The sequence below is a fragment of the Oncorhynchus clarkii genome, chromosome 3 (genome assembly GCF_045791955.1).
Source record: "Oncorhynchus clarkii lewisi isolate Uvic-CL-2024 chromosome 3, UVic_Ocla_1.0, whole genome shotgun sequence".
NCBI classification, from domain to species: domain Eukaryota; kingdom Metazoa; phylum Chordata; class Actinopteri; order Salmoniformes; family Salmonidae; genus Oncorhynchus; species Oncorhynchus clarkii.
This window is the reverse complement of record NC_092149.1, coordinates 75847190-75865685: the sequence shown is the minus strand read 5'-3', so window position 1 is coordinate 75865685 and position 18496 is coordinate 75847190. Positions and strand designations below refer to the sequence as shown.

Here is an 18496-nt window from a genome sequence, read left to right as displayed (position 1 = left end):
TAGGCCTATTTAACATTTTGTTGGTGACACTTTGATATCTTGATAATATGCAGCTGTTTAAAGGGCAAATCCACAGATGAAACAGTAACAAAACCCCACCCCGCCTCTGTTTTGGTAAAAAGCTGAGGGATGGGCCTGGAGAAATGTAACCACTCTCAGATTAATAGGCAGAGCTGCAGATGCGAGGACTGACCCTTCATGATATCAAAATGATTGTTTGAACCATGTTATGAGGCTATACAGTGTTTGTTTATGTTTACAATGTTTACAAACATTGGGGGAAAACAAGCTTCTCATGGTGGGACAGTTGAACTAAGCTCATAAGGCATGTGAAGTTATATTCTTCAAGAATCAATTGATATATAATTTATAAGTCCAACAATGGATGTAGCAACTACAGATTGCTCCTTTAAGTCTATCAAAAGTGAGTTTGAGTTTGAACACGTGTCCATTAGGCCTATGGATAAGAAAAAATAGTATCAGCATGAATTAGATTGAGCAATAAAAACCCCACTTGTATTCCATAGGCTGGGATTCGCACTATGCAGCTGTTGCATTAGCATATGTTTTACTGGCTGTCCACTGGTTTCAAAAACAATGATTGAGAGGCAGCTTAAACTTCTTGAATTCAACCATTATTGGGTTCAAATACACATTTAGATTTGTGAACAGCCATCCACAACAACCACCGTAATGTGCAAATAGCTAAATGAGAGAACAGCAGTGTGATTCACATCAATGCGCTATGTAGATGACAATAAGTGATATCCGTATCGCCATAGACTACACCACTGCTGTCATCCTTACCTCCAAGCGTTTATTCAAGTTGGATCATTTTTGGATGCCGACAGCAGTCATACCATTGGAAGGACATGGCTTGGACTGGAGCTTACAAAAGCCCTTTCCTGCTCTTTTCCCGCAATCCGTCAAACCCATTTGGTGTGTCATCATAGTGGTCTCTGAATTCTGGTCAGACTCGCTCAGGTGGAAAATTTTTTAAACATGCGCCTTTTTTCAATGCTGATTTGAATGTCATTGAGAAAACAGGTGTCAAAGATTTTTTTTCTCGCAAACCTCCTTTCTGAACTTAAAAGCTATCCTCGATGTAATCATCTAATTTTTCAAAAGTATCTGTAATCTGATTACAATATGTTTGCTGGTAACGTAACGGTTTACATGTAATCCATTACTGCCCAACCCTGGCTGTAACCTACTGTAACCTAACAACATTTGGAAGAAGTCAAGTGGTCTGAATACTTTCCCAAGGCAACCCTCTTACTATACTATACTGACCGTTGAGCGAGTCGCTCATGTAGATTTTGTATCTAAGGGAGTTGCATAGCTGGATGCCCACAAACTTGCGGTACCAGGTCCTCTTCACATACTGCTTCCCATTACACTCCGAGTAGGAATCTGCCTTGAAGGGGAACTGTGTCCAGATAGCAGCTTTACCTGGAGGCAGGAGAGAGAATATATTAAAGGATTCATTTGACATTATGGCACAGAGAACGGGACACAAACTATGGAAGAAAAATGATTGTGAACATGACATACTGAGTCCACTCACCTGAGACATTCTCACTCACCCGAGGGTCCGCTATGGAGGAGAGAGTGAAAGAGAGAAAACATCATTAGTCACACATCAGTCCATTATTACCGCATTAATGCAGTAATAAACAATACTTGCACATGGACAGCTACAAAGTCATGTCCCTCCCAGTCTGATTTCACTACAGGGCAAAGAGCCTTTGGTCCAATCACTCCTCTTTATCAGTGTTGGAGATCAATTCAGCTCAGTCACTCTTATTTCTGTTTGGACACAATATTGCTGTGAATGTTAGTTAATTGTTTTCATTAGTGTGCATAACGGATATGATATCAATCCCAAAATCCAGTCCATCTGTAGCTATTATGTGACTATGACTGATGTTGAAGCTGTCAAATCGTTGAGCAGCTGCTCTTGTCACAAAGCCACACCCTCCCTCTCAGGTTAGAAGTTCAGAACGAGAAAGTGTAGGCTAGTTAGAAAATATAACGCTCAAATTGAAATTCATTAAACAAAATACTGAAGATTTTGATCAGCGTAAGGGAGGTGTAGATTACATCTCACATTCCAGTGGTCTTTATGGAGGTGTAGATTACATCTCACATTCCAGTGTTCCTTATGGAGATGTAGATTACATCTCACATTCCAGTGTTCCTTATGGAGGTGTAGATTACACCTCACATTCCAGTGTTCTTTATGGAGGTGTAGATTACATCTCACATTCCAGTGTTCCTTATGGAGGTGTAGATTACATCTCACATTCCAGTGTTCCTTATGGAGGTGTAGATTACATCTCACATTCCAGTGTTCCTTATGGAGGTGTAGATTACATCTCACATTCCAGTGTTCCTTATGGAGGTGTAGATTACATCTCACATTCCAGTGTTCCTTATGGAGGTGTAGATTACATCTCACATTCCAGTGGTCTTTATGGAGGTGTAGATTACATCTCACATTCCAGTGGTCCTTATGGAGGTGTAGATTACATCTCACATTCCAGTGGTCTTTATGGAGGTGTAGATTACATCTCACATTCCAGTGTTCCTTATGGAGGTGTAGATTACATCTCACATTCCAGTGTTCCTTATGGAGGTGTAGATTACATCTCACATTCCAGTGGTCCTTATGGAGGTGTAGATTACATCTCACATTCCAGTGTTCCTTATGGAGGTGTAGATTACATCTCACATTCCAGTGTTCCTTATGGAGGTGTAGATTACACCTCACATTCCAGTGTTCCTTATGGAGGTGTAGATTACATCTCACATTCCAGTGTTCCTTATGGAGGTGTAGATTACACCTCACATTCCAGTGTTCCTTATGGAGGTGTAGATTACATCTCACATTCCAGTGTTCCTTATGGAGGTGTAGATTACACCTCACATTCCAGTGTTCCTTATGGAGGTGTAGATTACATCTCACATTCCAGTGGTCCTTATGGAGGTGTAGATTACATCTCACATTCCAGTGTTCCTTATGGAGGTGTAGATTACATCTCACATTCCAGTGTTCCTTATGGAGATGTAGATTACATCTCACATTCCAGTGTTCCTTATGGAGGTGTAGATTACATCTCACATTCCAGTGTTCCTTATGGAGGTGTAGATTACATCTCACATTCCAGTGTTCCTTATGGAGGTGTAGATTACATCTCACATTCCAGTGTTCCTTATGGAGGTGTAGATTACATCTCACATTCCAGTGTTCCTTATGGAGGTGTAGATTACATCTCACATTCCAGTGTTCCTTATGGAGGTGTAGATTACATCTCACATTCCAGTGTTCCTTATGGAGGTGTAGATTACATCTCACATTCCAGTGTTCCTTATGGAGGTGTAGATTACATCTCACATTCCAGTGTTCCTTATGGAGGTGTAGATTACATCTCACATTCCAGTGTTCCTTATGGAGGTGTAGATTACATCTCACATTCCAGTGTTCCTTATGGAGGTGTAGATTACATCTCACATTCCAGTGTTCCTTATGGAGGTGTAGATTACATCTCACATTCCAGTGTTCCTTATGGAGGTGTAGATTACATCTCACATTCCAGTGTTCCTTATGGAGGTGTAGATTACATCTCACATTCCAGTGTTCCTTATGGAGGTGTAGATTACATCTCACATTCCAGTGTTCCTTATGGAGGTGTAGATTACATCTCACATTCCAGTGTTCCTTATGGAGGTGTAGATTACATCTCACATTCCAGTGTTCCTTATGGAGGTGTAGATTACATCTCACATTCCAGTGTTCCTTATGGAGGTGTAGATTACATCTCACATTCCAGTGTTCCTTATGGAGGTGTAGATTACATCTCACATTCCAGTGTTCCTTATGGAGGTGTAGATTACATCTCACATTCCAGTGGTCCTTATGGAGGTGTAGATTACATCTCACATTCCAGTGTTCCTTATGGAGGTGTAGATTACATCTCACATTCCAGTGTTCCTTATGGAGGTGTAGATTACACCTCACATTCCAGTGTTCCTTATGGAGGTGTAGATTACATCTCACATTCCAGTGTTCCTTATGGAGGTGTAGATTACATCTCACATTCCAGTGTTCCTTATGGAGGTGTAGATTACACCTCACATTCCAGTGTTCTTTATGGAGGTGTAGATTACATCTCACATTCCAGTGTTCCTTATGGAGGTGTAGATTACACCTCACATTCCAGTGTTCCTTATGGAGGTGTAGATTACATCTCACATTCCAGTGTTCCTTATGGAGGTGTAGATTACATCTCACATTCCAGTGTTCCTTATGGAGGTGTAGATTACATCTCACATTCCAGTGTTCCTTATGGAGATGTAGATTACATCTCACATTCCAGTGGTCTTTATGGAGGTGTAGATTACATCTCACATTCCAGTGTTCCTTATGGAGGTGTAGATTACATCTCACATTCCAGTGTTCCTTATGGAGGTGTAGATTACATCTCACATTCCAGTGTTCCAACTTGTAACCTGTCTAGGACTGGGGTTCCGCAAGCGGAACTTCAAACCTCAGATTTCCCACTTCCTGTTTGGATTTTTTTCTCAGGGTTTTGCCTGCTTTATGAGTTCTGTTATATTCACATACATCATTCAAACAGTTTTAGAAACTTCCGAGTGTTTTCTATCCAATACTAATAATAATATGCATATATTAGCATCTGGGACTGAGTAGGAGGCAGTTTACTCTGGGCACACTATTCATCCAAAAGTGAAAATGCTGCCCCCTATCCCAAATAAGTTTTTAACAAGGCTGCATGGGATGTATCTTAATGTGACTCTGTGCAGCCAATGGCAATGTCCCCTTTAGGTACACTGAACAAAAATATTAATGCCACATGCAACAATTTCAAAGATTTTACTGAGTTACAGTTCATATAACGAAATCAGTCAATTGATTTCACGACTGGGATACAGATATGCATCTGTTGGTCACATATATTTTAATATCAGAAAGCCAGTCAGTATCTGGTGTGACCATCATTTGCCTCATGCAGCATGACATCTCCTTCGCAAGCCTGTGGAATGTTTTCCCACTTGGGGGGGAACTAGAACACGCTGTCGAACACATAGATCCAGAGCACCCCAAACACGCTCAATGGGTGACATGTCTGGTGAGTATGAAGGCCATGGAAGAACTGGGACACTGTCAGCTTCCAGGAAATGTGTACAGATCCTTGCAACATCAGGCCGTGCATTATCATGCTGAAACATGAGATGATGGCAGCGGATGAATGTCACGACAATGGGCCTTTAGGATCTCGTCACTGTATCTCTGTGCATTCAAACTGTCATCGATAAAATGCAATTGTGTTCATTGTCCTTAGCTTATGCCTGCCCATACCATAACCCCACTCCCACCATGGGGCACTCGGTTCACAATGTTGACATCAGCAAACCGCTCGCCCACACGACGCTGTCTGCCGTCAGCCCAGTACAGTTGAAACGCTGATTCATCCATGAAGAGCACACTTCTCCAGCATGCCAGTGGCCTTCAAAGGCGACTATATGCCCACTGAATTCGGTTACGACGCCGAAATGCAGTCAGGTCAAGACCCTGGTGGGGACAATGAGCACACAGATGAGCTTCCCTGAAACGGTTTCTGCAGTTTGTGCCGAAATTCTCTGGTTGTGCAAACCCACAGTTTCATCAGCTGTCTGGGTGGCTGGTCTCAGACGATCCCGCAGGTGAAGAAGCCGCATGTGGAGGTCCTGGGCTGGCGTGGTTCCACATGGTCTGCAGTTGTGAGGCCGGTTGGACGTACCCAAAATCTCTAAAATGACATTGGAGGCGGCTTATGGTAGAGAAATGAACATTAACTTCTCTGGCAACAGCTCTGGGAGACATTCCTGCAGTCAGCATGCCAATTGCAAGCTCCCTCAAAATTTGAGACACGTGGCATTGTGTTGTGTGACAAAACTGCACATTTTAGTGGCCTTTTATTGTCCCCAGCACAAAGTGTACCTGTATATTGATCACGCTGTTTAACCTGCTTCTTGTATAATGCCAGGAGCCACTTGTGGATTTGACAGCTCTAACGCAGTTCCACCTCCGACACCGCCAAAACAACCTCTATGCGGATGTCGGCTGATTGAATAGAGCTCTAAACCTAACTATGACCAACATGATCAAGTCCCCAAACACCCCCCTCGCAAAGTTGCACCCTGGTAATAGTTGTCCATCTCTTCCTGGAGACTAGTGTGTGTTGTTTTTTGATTAGAGGAGTGATGAAAAGCCTGACAGACAGACAGGACCGATAGGTCTCGACCAGACATGACCCAGTGCTCGTCAAGGTTACCAAAACGGAAAAGGCATGTTGGAGTCATTAACAACAGTCTTATTGCACACCTCTGACATGCTAGACCATGCTAATGGTGAGCAGCTAATTACTTACACACATCTATTGGCCAAAGGTTAATACCATGAGCAAGAAACTAATTAGCGACACACATCTGAAAAGCATGTGATATCAGTGTTTGATACAGCACTTAGAGGCGGAGCCAAGCTAATGCAAAGTATTCAAGTTGAAAGTAAGATTGTTATTCGAGTTTTATTACTAATTTACTGGCCCAGCCAATGGGGCTCTATAATGCCAACAGTGGGAATTGTGGTCCTAGGTCAAGGTTCTGATTTATGGTCCCTTTTGCATGGTTTCCATCAACGGTTAACATTTGGATATGGGAATGGAAAGCTGATCATAGATATATCCATGCCCAATGGGAACTTCTATCTGCAGCTGGCCTCCATTCCGGCTCCATTATGGAAGTGTAATCAGACATACTGGCTGCTCTGATATTGCTCAATCCATATAATTATATATTCTTAATACATAGTCTTAATTCATCATCTCTTTACTTAGATTTGTGAGCATTGGGTATATGTTGTGGAATTGTTAGATATTACATGTTAGATATTACTGCACTGTTGGAGCTAGAAACACAAGCATTTCGCTACACCCACAATAACTGCCAAACACGTGTATGTGACCAATAACATTTGATTTGATGCAGTGGAGTCCATTTTGGCTCTACACCTACCTGACTCTGTGTTGAATGACACCGCCTCACTGGCAGGCCCTTCCCCAAGCTCATTCTTGGGTTTTACTTTGAACTCGTAACTGAAAAAGGAAAGAGAAAAAGTCAGCATGATGTTAAACCAGCTCAGTCATTCCAAAATCTCCTTTTTATATACAGAACTTTCTATTCCGATCGCCATGGTGAGATAGCTTTCCCAGCAAAGGAATGTAAACGGGAGATTCCACATCACAGGAGGCTGCTGAGGGGAGGACTGCTCATAATAATGGCTGGAATGGAGTGAATGGAATGGTATATAAACACATGGAAACCGTGCGTTTGACGTATTTGATACCATTCCATTAGTTCCAGTCCAGCCATTACTATGAGCCCGTCCTCCCCAATTATGGTGCCACCAGCCACCTGTGTTTCACGTACACAAAAATAAACCTTAGTTACACTTGTTCGCTATAATCTTAAACTTTGTGGTGCTTGAGTTTATATTCCACCCGTCTCCAGCACTATGAGACTTAATATTTGTATTCTCTACAGCCTTGAGCAGAGGGCAGTGCTTGCTCATGGCCCCCCTCTCCCTTTCTCTACTTCTCCATCTCCCTCTCTCTCTCCTATTCTCTCTCTCACACAGACACACACACACAGAGACTCTCTCACTTGAACACAGTGTGAATGTACACACACATACATTCACACTCTCTCACTTAAACACACACACACACACACACACACACACACACACACACACACACACACACACACACACACACACACACACACACACACACACACACACACACACACACACACACACACACACACACACACACACACACACACACACACACACACACACACACACACCACCATAAAGTAGGTGATGTTCAGATGTTGTGGTGGGTGAAACAGACCCAGCCGAGGATAAGGTTCTGGTTAATCTGGTTTATTCTATGAATCTCTAACTCCCAGCCAACACCAATATCAGGATCCAGCATAATTAGAAACACAATGAACCTTCCCAACCCAACCCTGCTCCAGCAAGCCTCCACACACCACATAAAAACAAACACAGACACACACCTGCTCTCTGGTTTTAAATTCTCCACAGCAGTGTGAGTTTGGTTGGTAGTCAGGATGGACACCTCTTCTCCATTGGGTCCTTGGGTCCTTGAAATGACCTCATACTCTGATCAAACGAGAAGCAGCAAATCCACACAACATATTTAATCATATCTTTACAACCTCATTGATATCATACATATGTGATTTATGTGTCTTAACGAGGCAAATATAACATTTAAAGACAGGACTCTGAGGATTTGGGTGCGGTTGACAAGGACTGGGCCAAAGAAAGCGTTCTGAAAATATGTTGTCGCAACACTCCACCTCCACGACATGTTCTTATTGTAGAGTTATCCTGATGGAGCACAGATGGAGTTTCAGGATGTTATTAAAATACCCATTGTAATAGAGTCTTATGAGTTAGGACTTCACCCTTCAATAACCTAGAGAGCATTATGAACCTCTGCGCATGTGCCCTTGCACACACACACACACACACACACATATGCGCACACACGCGTGTATCAGCACACACACACAATCACATACACACACACACACACATTCGCACACACAATAATTCGCACACACACACACACATATATATGCGCACATACGCACACGCACACACACACACACACACACACACACACACACACACACACACACACGTATACGCACACACACACATATATATGCACACACACGCACACACACGTACACACACACACACATATATATATATATATATATATATGCACGCGTATACGCGTATACGCACACACTCACACACACATACACACACGTATACGCACACACGTATACGCGCACACACACACATATATATGAACACACACTCACACACAAACCTGTGGTGTCGTTGTCAGTCTTCTCCCAGTCCAGGATGATGAAGGAGGGGCATCCCTCCACGGTCACCACGGTGACATTGGAGGGGGACAAGCGGGGGGGTGCGGTGACGTTCTGCTCCACCCCCTCCTCCTCAGGGAAGAAGCTGAGGGAGTGTGTTATGGAACACGGCTCGTCTGGCTTCTTGTCCGTCTTATAGAGCACATGAGGGGCTGGAAAAGACATTAAAGGGTTGGTGCTCAAACAATAACATCTTAAAAGACACAGAACTCTGTAGGATAACATACGTCATTTAGCAGACGATTTTAGCCAAAGCGACTTTCAGTAATGTGGCATAGGATTACATTTTACATACAGGTGGTTGTGGGAATTAAACCCACTATCCTGGCATTGCTAGCGCCAAGCTCTACCAACTGATCTACAGAGAATCACAATAGGATAAGAACCATTAAAAACATTGTAACTACAGATTTAGGTAAATGTTTTTCAGAGCACTTATAATGTACTGTCACATATTGTTCTACATCCGGGGTACATGCAATTAATTATACATTGCATTCATTGAAATAGACCTCGAACAGCTTATGATCAGCTGTATAGTGGTATTATTGTTAACATCTCTGACATCTGTACTCCATAGACAAGAGTTCTAAATCAGCTGGAGCTCAGCCAACCATCTGGATACAGACAAGACAAATCCATAACAACTGGCGGTAAGAGGAAGCACAAAAGGCTAATGTTCTCCAGGCTATTGTCCTCAGTGATCCTCCAGCCCCTGTCCACCGCGAGTTAGGTCATGGGGAGTTGTTGAAGACTGTTATGATGCATGTGTCCTTACCTACGAAGCGCTTCTTGCCCAAGGCGTCCACTTCCGAAGCAGGCAGAGAGCTGAACACAGAAGAGTTGTCACCTGGCTCATTACGAGTGGCTACAGAGAGATGGATGATGAGATTGAGAAACAACAAAGTGAGTGTGTGTGCATGCTATGAGAGTACTGTGATGATATGTCAACATTCCCCGGCAGAACTTTGTCCTCAATCTCTGGCTCAGTCCTACAGTCCGCAACTGCCAGCTAAGAACTTCAGCTAAGCACTTCAGCTAAGCACTTCAGCTAAGCACTTCAAATGATATTCTTGATGTCTCAGCAGTGTTAAATAGCTTAGATCATAGGCATCACTGTGTTTCTATATTTATAGACCCACAGCATATCTAAGGACTTTGATACTGAAATGGGCCTCGACAAGGTGTATCAAAAAAATAAAGTATAACAATATGAGGCACCAAACCCGCTCACATGGTTGGTTAACTCTTGAAGTCCCTCGTGTCTCTACCAACCTACGTCAATCAGTCTTTAGTTTTAACGCCCACCCCCCATGTTTGGTATAATTTACAATCCACATTACATCTGGAAACCTTGGTGCCAATAGGGCAGTTTAGAATGCTGATGAGGGATGAATTCAGAGGTTTGCGAGTGTTTTGGTTGATAGTAATAATTGATTTGTGTTGTTGAAATGTAGTGTATCTTATATATTTTTTGCTATTTTACTGAATCATCATGCTGACTTATGAATTGTTTGTTCTCACGGCACCATTGTGAATGATACCATGGTCTCAATTGGGCTCCCTTGAACAAAAAAAGTTTGCAAAAAAACACATACACTACATGACCAAAAGTATGTGGACACTTGCTCGTTGAGCATCTCATTCCAAAATGATGGGCATTAATATGGAGTTTGCTGCCATAACAGCCTTCACTCTTCTGGGAAGGCTTTCCAATAGATGTTGGAACATTTCTGCGGAAATGTGCTTCCATTCAGCCACAAGAACAGGCCTGGCTCGCAGTCAGCATGCCAATTAATTCCAAAGGTGTTCGATGGGGTGGAAGTTAGGGCTCCATGCAGGCGAGTCAAGTTCTTCCACACCATTCTTGCCAAATCATTTCTGAATGGACCTCACTTTCTGCACGGGGCATCGTCATGCTGAAACAGGAAAGGACATTTCCAAAACTGTTGCCACAAAGTTGGAAGCACAGAATCGTCTAAAATGGCATTGTATGCTGTAGCGTTAAGATTTTCTTTCACTGGAACTAAGGGTCCTAGCCCGAATCATGAAAAACAGCCCCAGACCATTTTTTGTCCTCCACCAAGTTTTACAGTTGTCTCTATGCATTCGGGCAGGTTAGCTTTCTCCTGGCATTCGCCAAACCCAGATTTGTCCATCGGACTGCCAGATGGTGAAGCGTGATTCATCACTCCAGAGAACATGTTTCCACTGCTCCAGAGTCCAATGGCGGCAAGCTTTACACCACTCCAGCCAACGTTTGGCATTGCACATGGTGATCTTAGGCCTGTGTGCAGCTTCTCGGCCATTGAAACCCATTTCATGAAGCTCCCAACAAACAATTATTGTGCTGAATTTGCTTACAGAGGCTATTTGGAACTTGGTAGTGAGTGTTGAAACCGAGGACAGACGATTTTTACGTGTTAAACGCTTCAGTACTCACCAGTCCTGTTCTGTGAGCTTGTGTGGCTTACCACTCCGCGACTGAGCTGTTGTTGCTCCTAAACGTTTCCACTTCACAATAACAGCACTTACAGTTGACAGGGGAAGCACTAGAATGGCACAATTTTGACGAACTGACTTGTTTGAAAAGTGGCATCCTATGACGGTGCCACATTGAAAGTCACTGAGATAATCAGTAAGGACATTCTACAGCCAATGTTTGTCTATGGAGATTGCATGGCGGTGTGCTCCATGTTATACACATGTCAGCAACGGGTGTGGCTGAAATAGCTGAATCCACCAATTTGAAGGGGTGTCCACATACTTCTATAGAGTGCATACGGAAAGTATTCAGACCCCTTCCCTTTTCCCACATTTTGTTAAGTTACAGCCTTATTCTAAAATGGATTAAATAAATTACTTTCCTCATCAATCTACACACAATACCCAATAATGACAAAGCGAAAACAGGTTTTTTGACAGTTTTACAAATGTATTAACAATAAAAACAGAAATACCTTATTAACAAAACTATTCCGAACATGTGCTATGAGACTCGACATTGAGCTCTGGGGCAACCTGTTTCCATCGATCATCCTTGAGATGTTTCTACAACTTGATTGGAGTCCACCTGTGATAAATTCTGATGATTGGACATGATTTGGAAAGGCACACACCTGTCTATATAAGGTCCCACAGTTGACAGTACATGTCAGAGCAAAACAAAGCCATGAGGTTGAAGGATTGTCCGTAGAGCTCCGAGACAGGATTGTGTCGAGGCACAGATATGGGGAAGGGTACCAAAAAAATTCTGCAGGATTGAAGGTCCCAAGAGCACAGTGGCCTCCATACTTCTTAAATGGAAGAAGTTTGGAACCACCAAGACTCTTCCTAGAGCTGGTCGCCCGGTGAAACTGAACAATCGGGGGGGAAGGGCCTTGGTCAGGGAGGTGACCAAGAACCCGATGGTCACTCTGACAGAGCTCCAGAGTTCATCTTGGGAGATGGGAGAACCTTCCAGAAGGACAACCATATCTGCAACACTCCACCAATCAGGACATTATGGTAGAGTGGTCAGACGGAAGCCACTCCTTAGTAAAAAGCACATGACAGCCCGATTTGAGTTAGATTTGAGTTAGCCCAAAGTCAAAGACTAGTCAGGATCAAGGGAAAGATGAACTGAGCAAAGTACAGAGAGATCTTGGATGAAAACCTGCTCCAGATTGGTCAGGACCTCAGACTGGGGCAATGGTTCACTTTCCAACAGGACAACGACCATAAGCACACAGCCAAGACAATGCAGGAGTGGCTTCGGGACAAGTGTCTGAATGTCCTTGAGTGGCTCACCTAGAGCTCAGACTTGAACCCGATCGAACATCTCCGGAGAGACCTGAAAATAGCTGTGCAGCGATGCTCCCCATCCAACGTGACAGAGCTTGAAAGGATGTGCAGAGAAGAATGGAAGAAACTCTTCAAATACAGGTGTGCCAAGCTTCTAGCGTCGTACCCAAGAAGACTCGAGGTTGTTATCGCTGCCAAAGGTTCTTCAACAAAGTACTGAGTAAAGGGTCTGAATACCTGTGTAAATATTTCCGGTTCTAAGTTTTTGTAAATTTCCTAACATTTCTATAAACCTGTTTTTGCTTTGTCATTATGGGGTATTGTGTGTAGATTGACGAGGGGGAAAAAATCAGGAAAAAATCAAGATGTCTGAATACTTTCCAAATGCACTGTATTTATATAGTGCATATTCTTAGAAACACAGTTACTGAACCGTACCGTTCAAGGCCGGGGCGATGGTTGTGGTCTTTTGTTTGGAGGGCTTAGTCGTAACCAGAGGGAAGGACTTCAAGATGGATTCCTTGTCTCCCTGCTTCAGGTCTATAGGCTTATCTGAGGACAGGGGGTAGAAAACACAGCTCAGTCATATTAGCTACAGATACAGTTGTGGTCATCTGCTACCCAGCCAGGTGTATCTCTAAGAGGTTTTCCTGCTGAAGGAAAATATATTAAATATGTGCGTTGCATAATTGTGTTGATGTTATGTAAGAGAAGTGAGTCAGAACAACACACACATACTGCACACATACACACAGGCACACACATGTACACATACATACTGGCAGGTGCGCACTCATCACAGGCACTCACACACAGTTGTTACATTTAAAGCTGTGTGTGTATTCTTCAGAGAAGTGGTTTAAAGCTGTGTGTGTATTCTTCAGAGAAGTGGTTTAAAGCTGTGCGTGTATTCTTCAAAGAAGTGGTTTAAAGCTGTGTGTGTATTCTTCAGAGAAATGGTTTAAAGCTGTGTGTGTATTCTTAAGAGAAGTGGTTTAAAGCTGTGTGTGCATTCTTCAGAGAAGTGGTTTAAAGCTATGTGTGTATTCTTCAGAGAAGTGGTTTAAAGCTGTGTGTGTATTCTTTAGAGAAGTGGTTTAAAGCTGTGTGTGTATTCTTCAGAGAAGTGGTTTAAAGCTGTGTGTGTATTCTTCAGAGGAGTGGTTTAAAGCTGTGTGTGTATTCTTCAGAGAAGTGGTTTAAAGCTGTGTGTGTATTCTTCAGAGAAGTGGTTTAAAGCTGTGTGTGTATTCTTCAGAGAATTGCAAGGCGCTTTAGAACTTTACTGAGGGAAGGAAGAACCATCAAAATGAGACAAAATTAAGATGTCAGTGCAAAACTTGTGAAGTGTTGCTTTAACAGAAGTCAAAGTATTCAGTAGCCAAAACAGTGGTCAGTTCTGCCCTCACCCTTGTTCCCTGTTTTCCCCACCAGGTTGGGCCTCTTGTTGACAGGAGGAGAGGGACGCAGGACTGCAGGGGAGCCTGGGAAATAGAGGCCATAGCAGGGTTAGGAACTACATATTTGGAGGCCGCTGGAGTGCACTGTTGAGAGGCCTATTAACTCATAACTGAGGATGAATATTGTGCTTTTGAAAAAACAGTGGAATACTTTTCAAGAGGGATGAAGAAGAGAGAATCAGCAGTGTCAACTGAACCACTGGAGAGGAGATGGTGATGGACAGAAGCATTGCCATACAAACAGGCCCAACAGATTGGACTGAGAATTCCTACTACATTGCACAGCCATAGGCTATGAGTAACAGCACATACACTCTTAATAACCTTCAACTATAAACCTAGCCGTCACATAAAAAACACAAGAGCAGCAATCAGAAGAAACCTAAAAACCACACGAGGATTCAAAGAAATTGTCAGCAAGACCGAGGCATAGATTCAATAAGATCAAGCATTTACCAGTGATAGCCGACACATACGGAATGTTTTCAGACCCCTTGACGTTTTCCACATTTTGTTAGGTTACAGCCTTATTCTAAAAGGTATTAAATAGTGTTTTCCCCTCATCATTCTAAAACAATATCCCATAATGACAAAACAAAACAGGTTTTTAGAAATGTTTGCTAATAGAAAAAAATGAAATATCGCATTTACATAAGTATTCAGACGCTTTACTCAGTACTTTGTTGAAGCACCTTTGGCAGTGATTACAGCCTTGAGTCTTCTTGGGTATGACACTACAAGCTTGGCACACCTGTATTTGGGAAGTTTCTCCCATTCTTCTCTGCAGATCCTCTCAAGCTCTGTCAGGTCGAATAGGAAGGTTCGCTGCACAGCTATTTTCAGGTCTCACCAGAGAATTTTGATCGGGTTCAGGTCCGGGCTCTGGCTGGGCCACTCAAGGACATTCAGAGACCTGTCCCGAAGCCACTCCTGCGTTGTCCTGGCTGTGTGCTTAGGGTCATTGTCCTGTTGGAAAGTGAACCTTCACCCCTTTCTGAGGTCCTGAGTGCTCTGGATCAAGTTTTCATCAAGGATCTCTCCGTACTTTGCTGTGTTAATATTTCCCTCATCCTGACAAGTCTCCCAGTCCCTACCGTTGAAAAACATCCCCACAGCATGATGGTGCCACCACCATGCTTCACTGTAAGGATGGTGCCACCACCATGCTTCACCGTAAGGATGGTGCTAGGTATCCTCTAGAAGTGACGCTTGGCATTCAGGCCAAAGAGTTCAATCTTGGTTTCAACAGACCAGAAAATCTTGTTTCTCATGGTCTGAGAGTCTTTAGGTGCCTTTTGGCAAATTCCAAGTGGGCTGTCATGTGCCTTTTACTGAGGAGTGGCTTCAGTCTGGCCACTCTACCATAAAGACCAGATTGGTGGAGTGCTACAGTGATGCTTGTCCTTCTGGAAGGTTCTCCCATCTCCACAGATGAACTCTGGAGTTCTGTCAGCCTGACCATCGGGTTCTTGGTCAGGAAGAGAGGGACGCAGGACTTTTTAAGATTGATTGAGGCCACTGTGTTCTTGGGGACCTTCAATCTTGCAGAAATGTTTTGGTACCCTTCCCCAGATCTGTGCCTCGACACAATCCTGTCTCGGACCTCTACGGGCAATTCCTTCAACCTCATGGCTTGGTTTTTGACATTAACTGTCAACTGTCGGACAAAATATAGACAGGTGTGTGCCTTTCCAAATCATGTCCAATCAACTCAATTTACCACAAGTGGAATTAAATCAAGTTGTAGAAACGTCTCAAGGATGATCAATGGAAACAGGATGCACCTGAGATCAATTTCAAGTCTCATAGCAAAGTTTTTGAATACTTATGTAAATAAGGTATTTCTGTTTTTAATTTTTTATACATTTGCACAAAGTGTTTTTGCTTTGTCATTATTGTGTAGTGTGTGTAGTTTCCTGAATAGGTTTAATTATTTAATCTATTTTAGAATAAGGCTGTAATGTAACAAAATGTGTATAAAGTTGAATGGTCTGCATACTTTCTGAAGGCACTGTAGCTGATATTTTGGCGGTGTCGGAGGTGGAACTGCAGCTGTCAAATCAATGAGCAACTGCTCTTGATTATTGCCACAAAGCCACACCGTCCCACTTGTGTTATAATTCAGAACAAGAAAGTGTAGTCATTTACTGTAGAAATAATTACGCTCAATTTGAAAATCATTAAACTAAATAATGAGGATTTATATCAGACTAATCGAGTTGTTGATTACATCTCACATTCCAGTGTCCGAACTATTAAAAAAAAGTCTGCATGGGATTTCTCTTAATGTGACTCCGAGCAGCCAATGCCGGTGTGCGCTTTAGGTATAATGCCACAGGAGCAGCTTGTGGATTTAACAGCTCTAATGCAGTTCCTCCTCCGACACCGCCAAAACAGCCACTATGTGGATGTCAACTAAAGCAGAGCTGATTGAATAGACCCCTGAGACAGCATAACATTTTACGCATGTTCTTATATCTTTTAGACGAAAAGCAAGAAACCTGGTCTCAATTAATCCTCTGCTACAGCCAAGCCAAAATTCTTCACAATCCCTGTATTGTTCCTATTCCAGAAACTACGAATAGGATCAGACTAAACACAACCCAGGGAATAAGGCGGACGCCAGTTCAAACTCCCGCTAAATGATGTTCTTTTAAAGTCTGTTGGAGCTTTAGCAGGCTGTGGACTGATTTTAGGGGCAAAGCTCTGTGATGAAGACTCAAGTATCAAACTCAGAACAGGCCACTCAGACTGAACTCAGATCTACTATTAAGCAATCCAGTTCAGGAAATTCTCCCTGAATATCTTTTCTCCTGGCCAAACTGAGAGAGTTGGCAACCCTAGTTCAGGTCTCATTGAGTAAATGCACTTACTGGACATGCGTCATCACTCCATACTGTTGACTTTGATGTGGTAGGCACTATCTGAGCGTGATTGAGGCAGTTCTTTGAATGCTTGGGAGACTGGTTCATTCTATTCACTGTAGCCTATGTCTATAGCTCTGAACACCCAGTGTGCAGCCCAGGTGGCCCCATGTTACATCATGTCATTTCCACTTGGCACACTCTTATCTCAAGAGAATGATTAGTGGTTGTGATCTCCTCTAGGGTATCTACTGTTCCTAAGCCCTCTCATAAATATTACACCCCCCCCACCACCACAACACATTCAGAAATATTAACTTGGCTTGTGTCGACCCCCTGGCCCAGTCGGATCTGACCCTGCATGCCTGTCACTCTTTCAGGGGTAAATCAGACTGAGCTCCAACCTCAATGGGGCTACGAAGACCAGACAAGGAAAAGTAGAACTTGAAGCCAAGCGTGGGAAAGTCTTGGAGAGCCACAGTGTGTGTCGCTTTCAGCCAAAGAAAATGTGGCTGTGCGTAAAACCTTGTGGCTCCTTAAATGCTTTTTTCCCCCAAAATTAAATCTTCAACTTTTGTTGACTGCTCATTGGGTGATGGGGATCAGCGTTATGGGAGGTGTGACATCATGAGGAAGCTCTGTTTATCATCCTGAACCCTGCATCTGGCTATGGGAGAACCAGATTATTCACAACACCCCACAAAACACTCACTGGTCTCTTTGGGTGAAAAACACCTAACCGCTGCACTGTTTTACAACAGCAGTGACACACACACACACACACATGCTCCCACACAAATACAAACACACACACACTGTTTTGAAGTGTGAGCTTTACCAGCAGTAGATTGTTGTGTGTGCTGGTTTCTGTCAGAATCCTCTGGCAAGACAGTGAAAAACACTGTGCTTTAGGTTTGCCCAGAAACATATTCCCTGAGAAAATATTTTCCACTGATTTACAAAATGACTGTCATGCTTGTTGCAACATACAGTGCAATCGGAAAGCATTCAGACCTCTCCCCTTTCTCAACATTTGGTGATGTTAAAATGTAAAATTGATTAAATCTGTTTTTTTTCTCATCAATCTACACACAATACCACCTATTGACGAAGTGGAAAAAGGATTTAGATATTTTTGCAAATTTCAAAAATAAAGAAAATGAAATACCTTATTTAAATAAGTATTCAGACCCTTTGCTATGAGACTCGAAACTGAACTCTGGTACATCCTGATTCTATTGATCATCCTTGAGAAGTTTCTACAATTTGATTGTAGTCCACCTGTGGTAAATTTGATTGTACATGATTTGAAAAGGCACACATCTGTCTATA

The 18496-nt window shown here is 42.9% G+C and overlaps 1 protein-coding gene across 3 annotated transcripts in view; it reads right to left on the bottom strand.

Moving 5' to 3' along the window:
• The window catches only part of LOC139404591 (target of Nesh-SH3-like), a 49835-nt gene that overhangs the window by 6381 nt on the left and 24958 nt on the right, over positions 1-18496 (bottom strand). For all 3 annotated transcript variants that reach the window (XM_071147264.1, XM_071147266.1, XM_071147265.1), the window contains 8 exons: positions 14250-14324; positions 13279-13392; positions 9836-9925; positions 9000-9209; positions 8149-8254; positions 7078-7157; positions 1568-1597; positions 1294-1452 (listed from right to left, as the gene is read on the bottom strand). In XM_071147264.1, coding sequence (XP_071003365.1) covers positions 1294-1452; positions 1568-1597; positions 7078-7157; positions 8149-8254; positions 9000-9209; positions 9836-9925; positions 13279-13392; positions 14250-14324 — 864 coding nt within the window. The remainder of the gene's footprint in view (positions 1-1293; positions 1453-1567; positions 1598-7077; positions 7158-8148; positions 8255-8999; positions 9210-9835; positions 9926-13278; positions 13393-14249; positions 14325-18496) is intronic.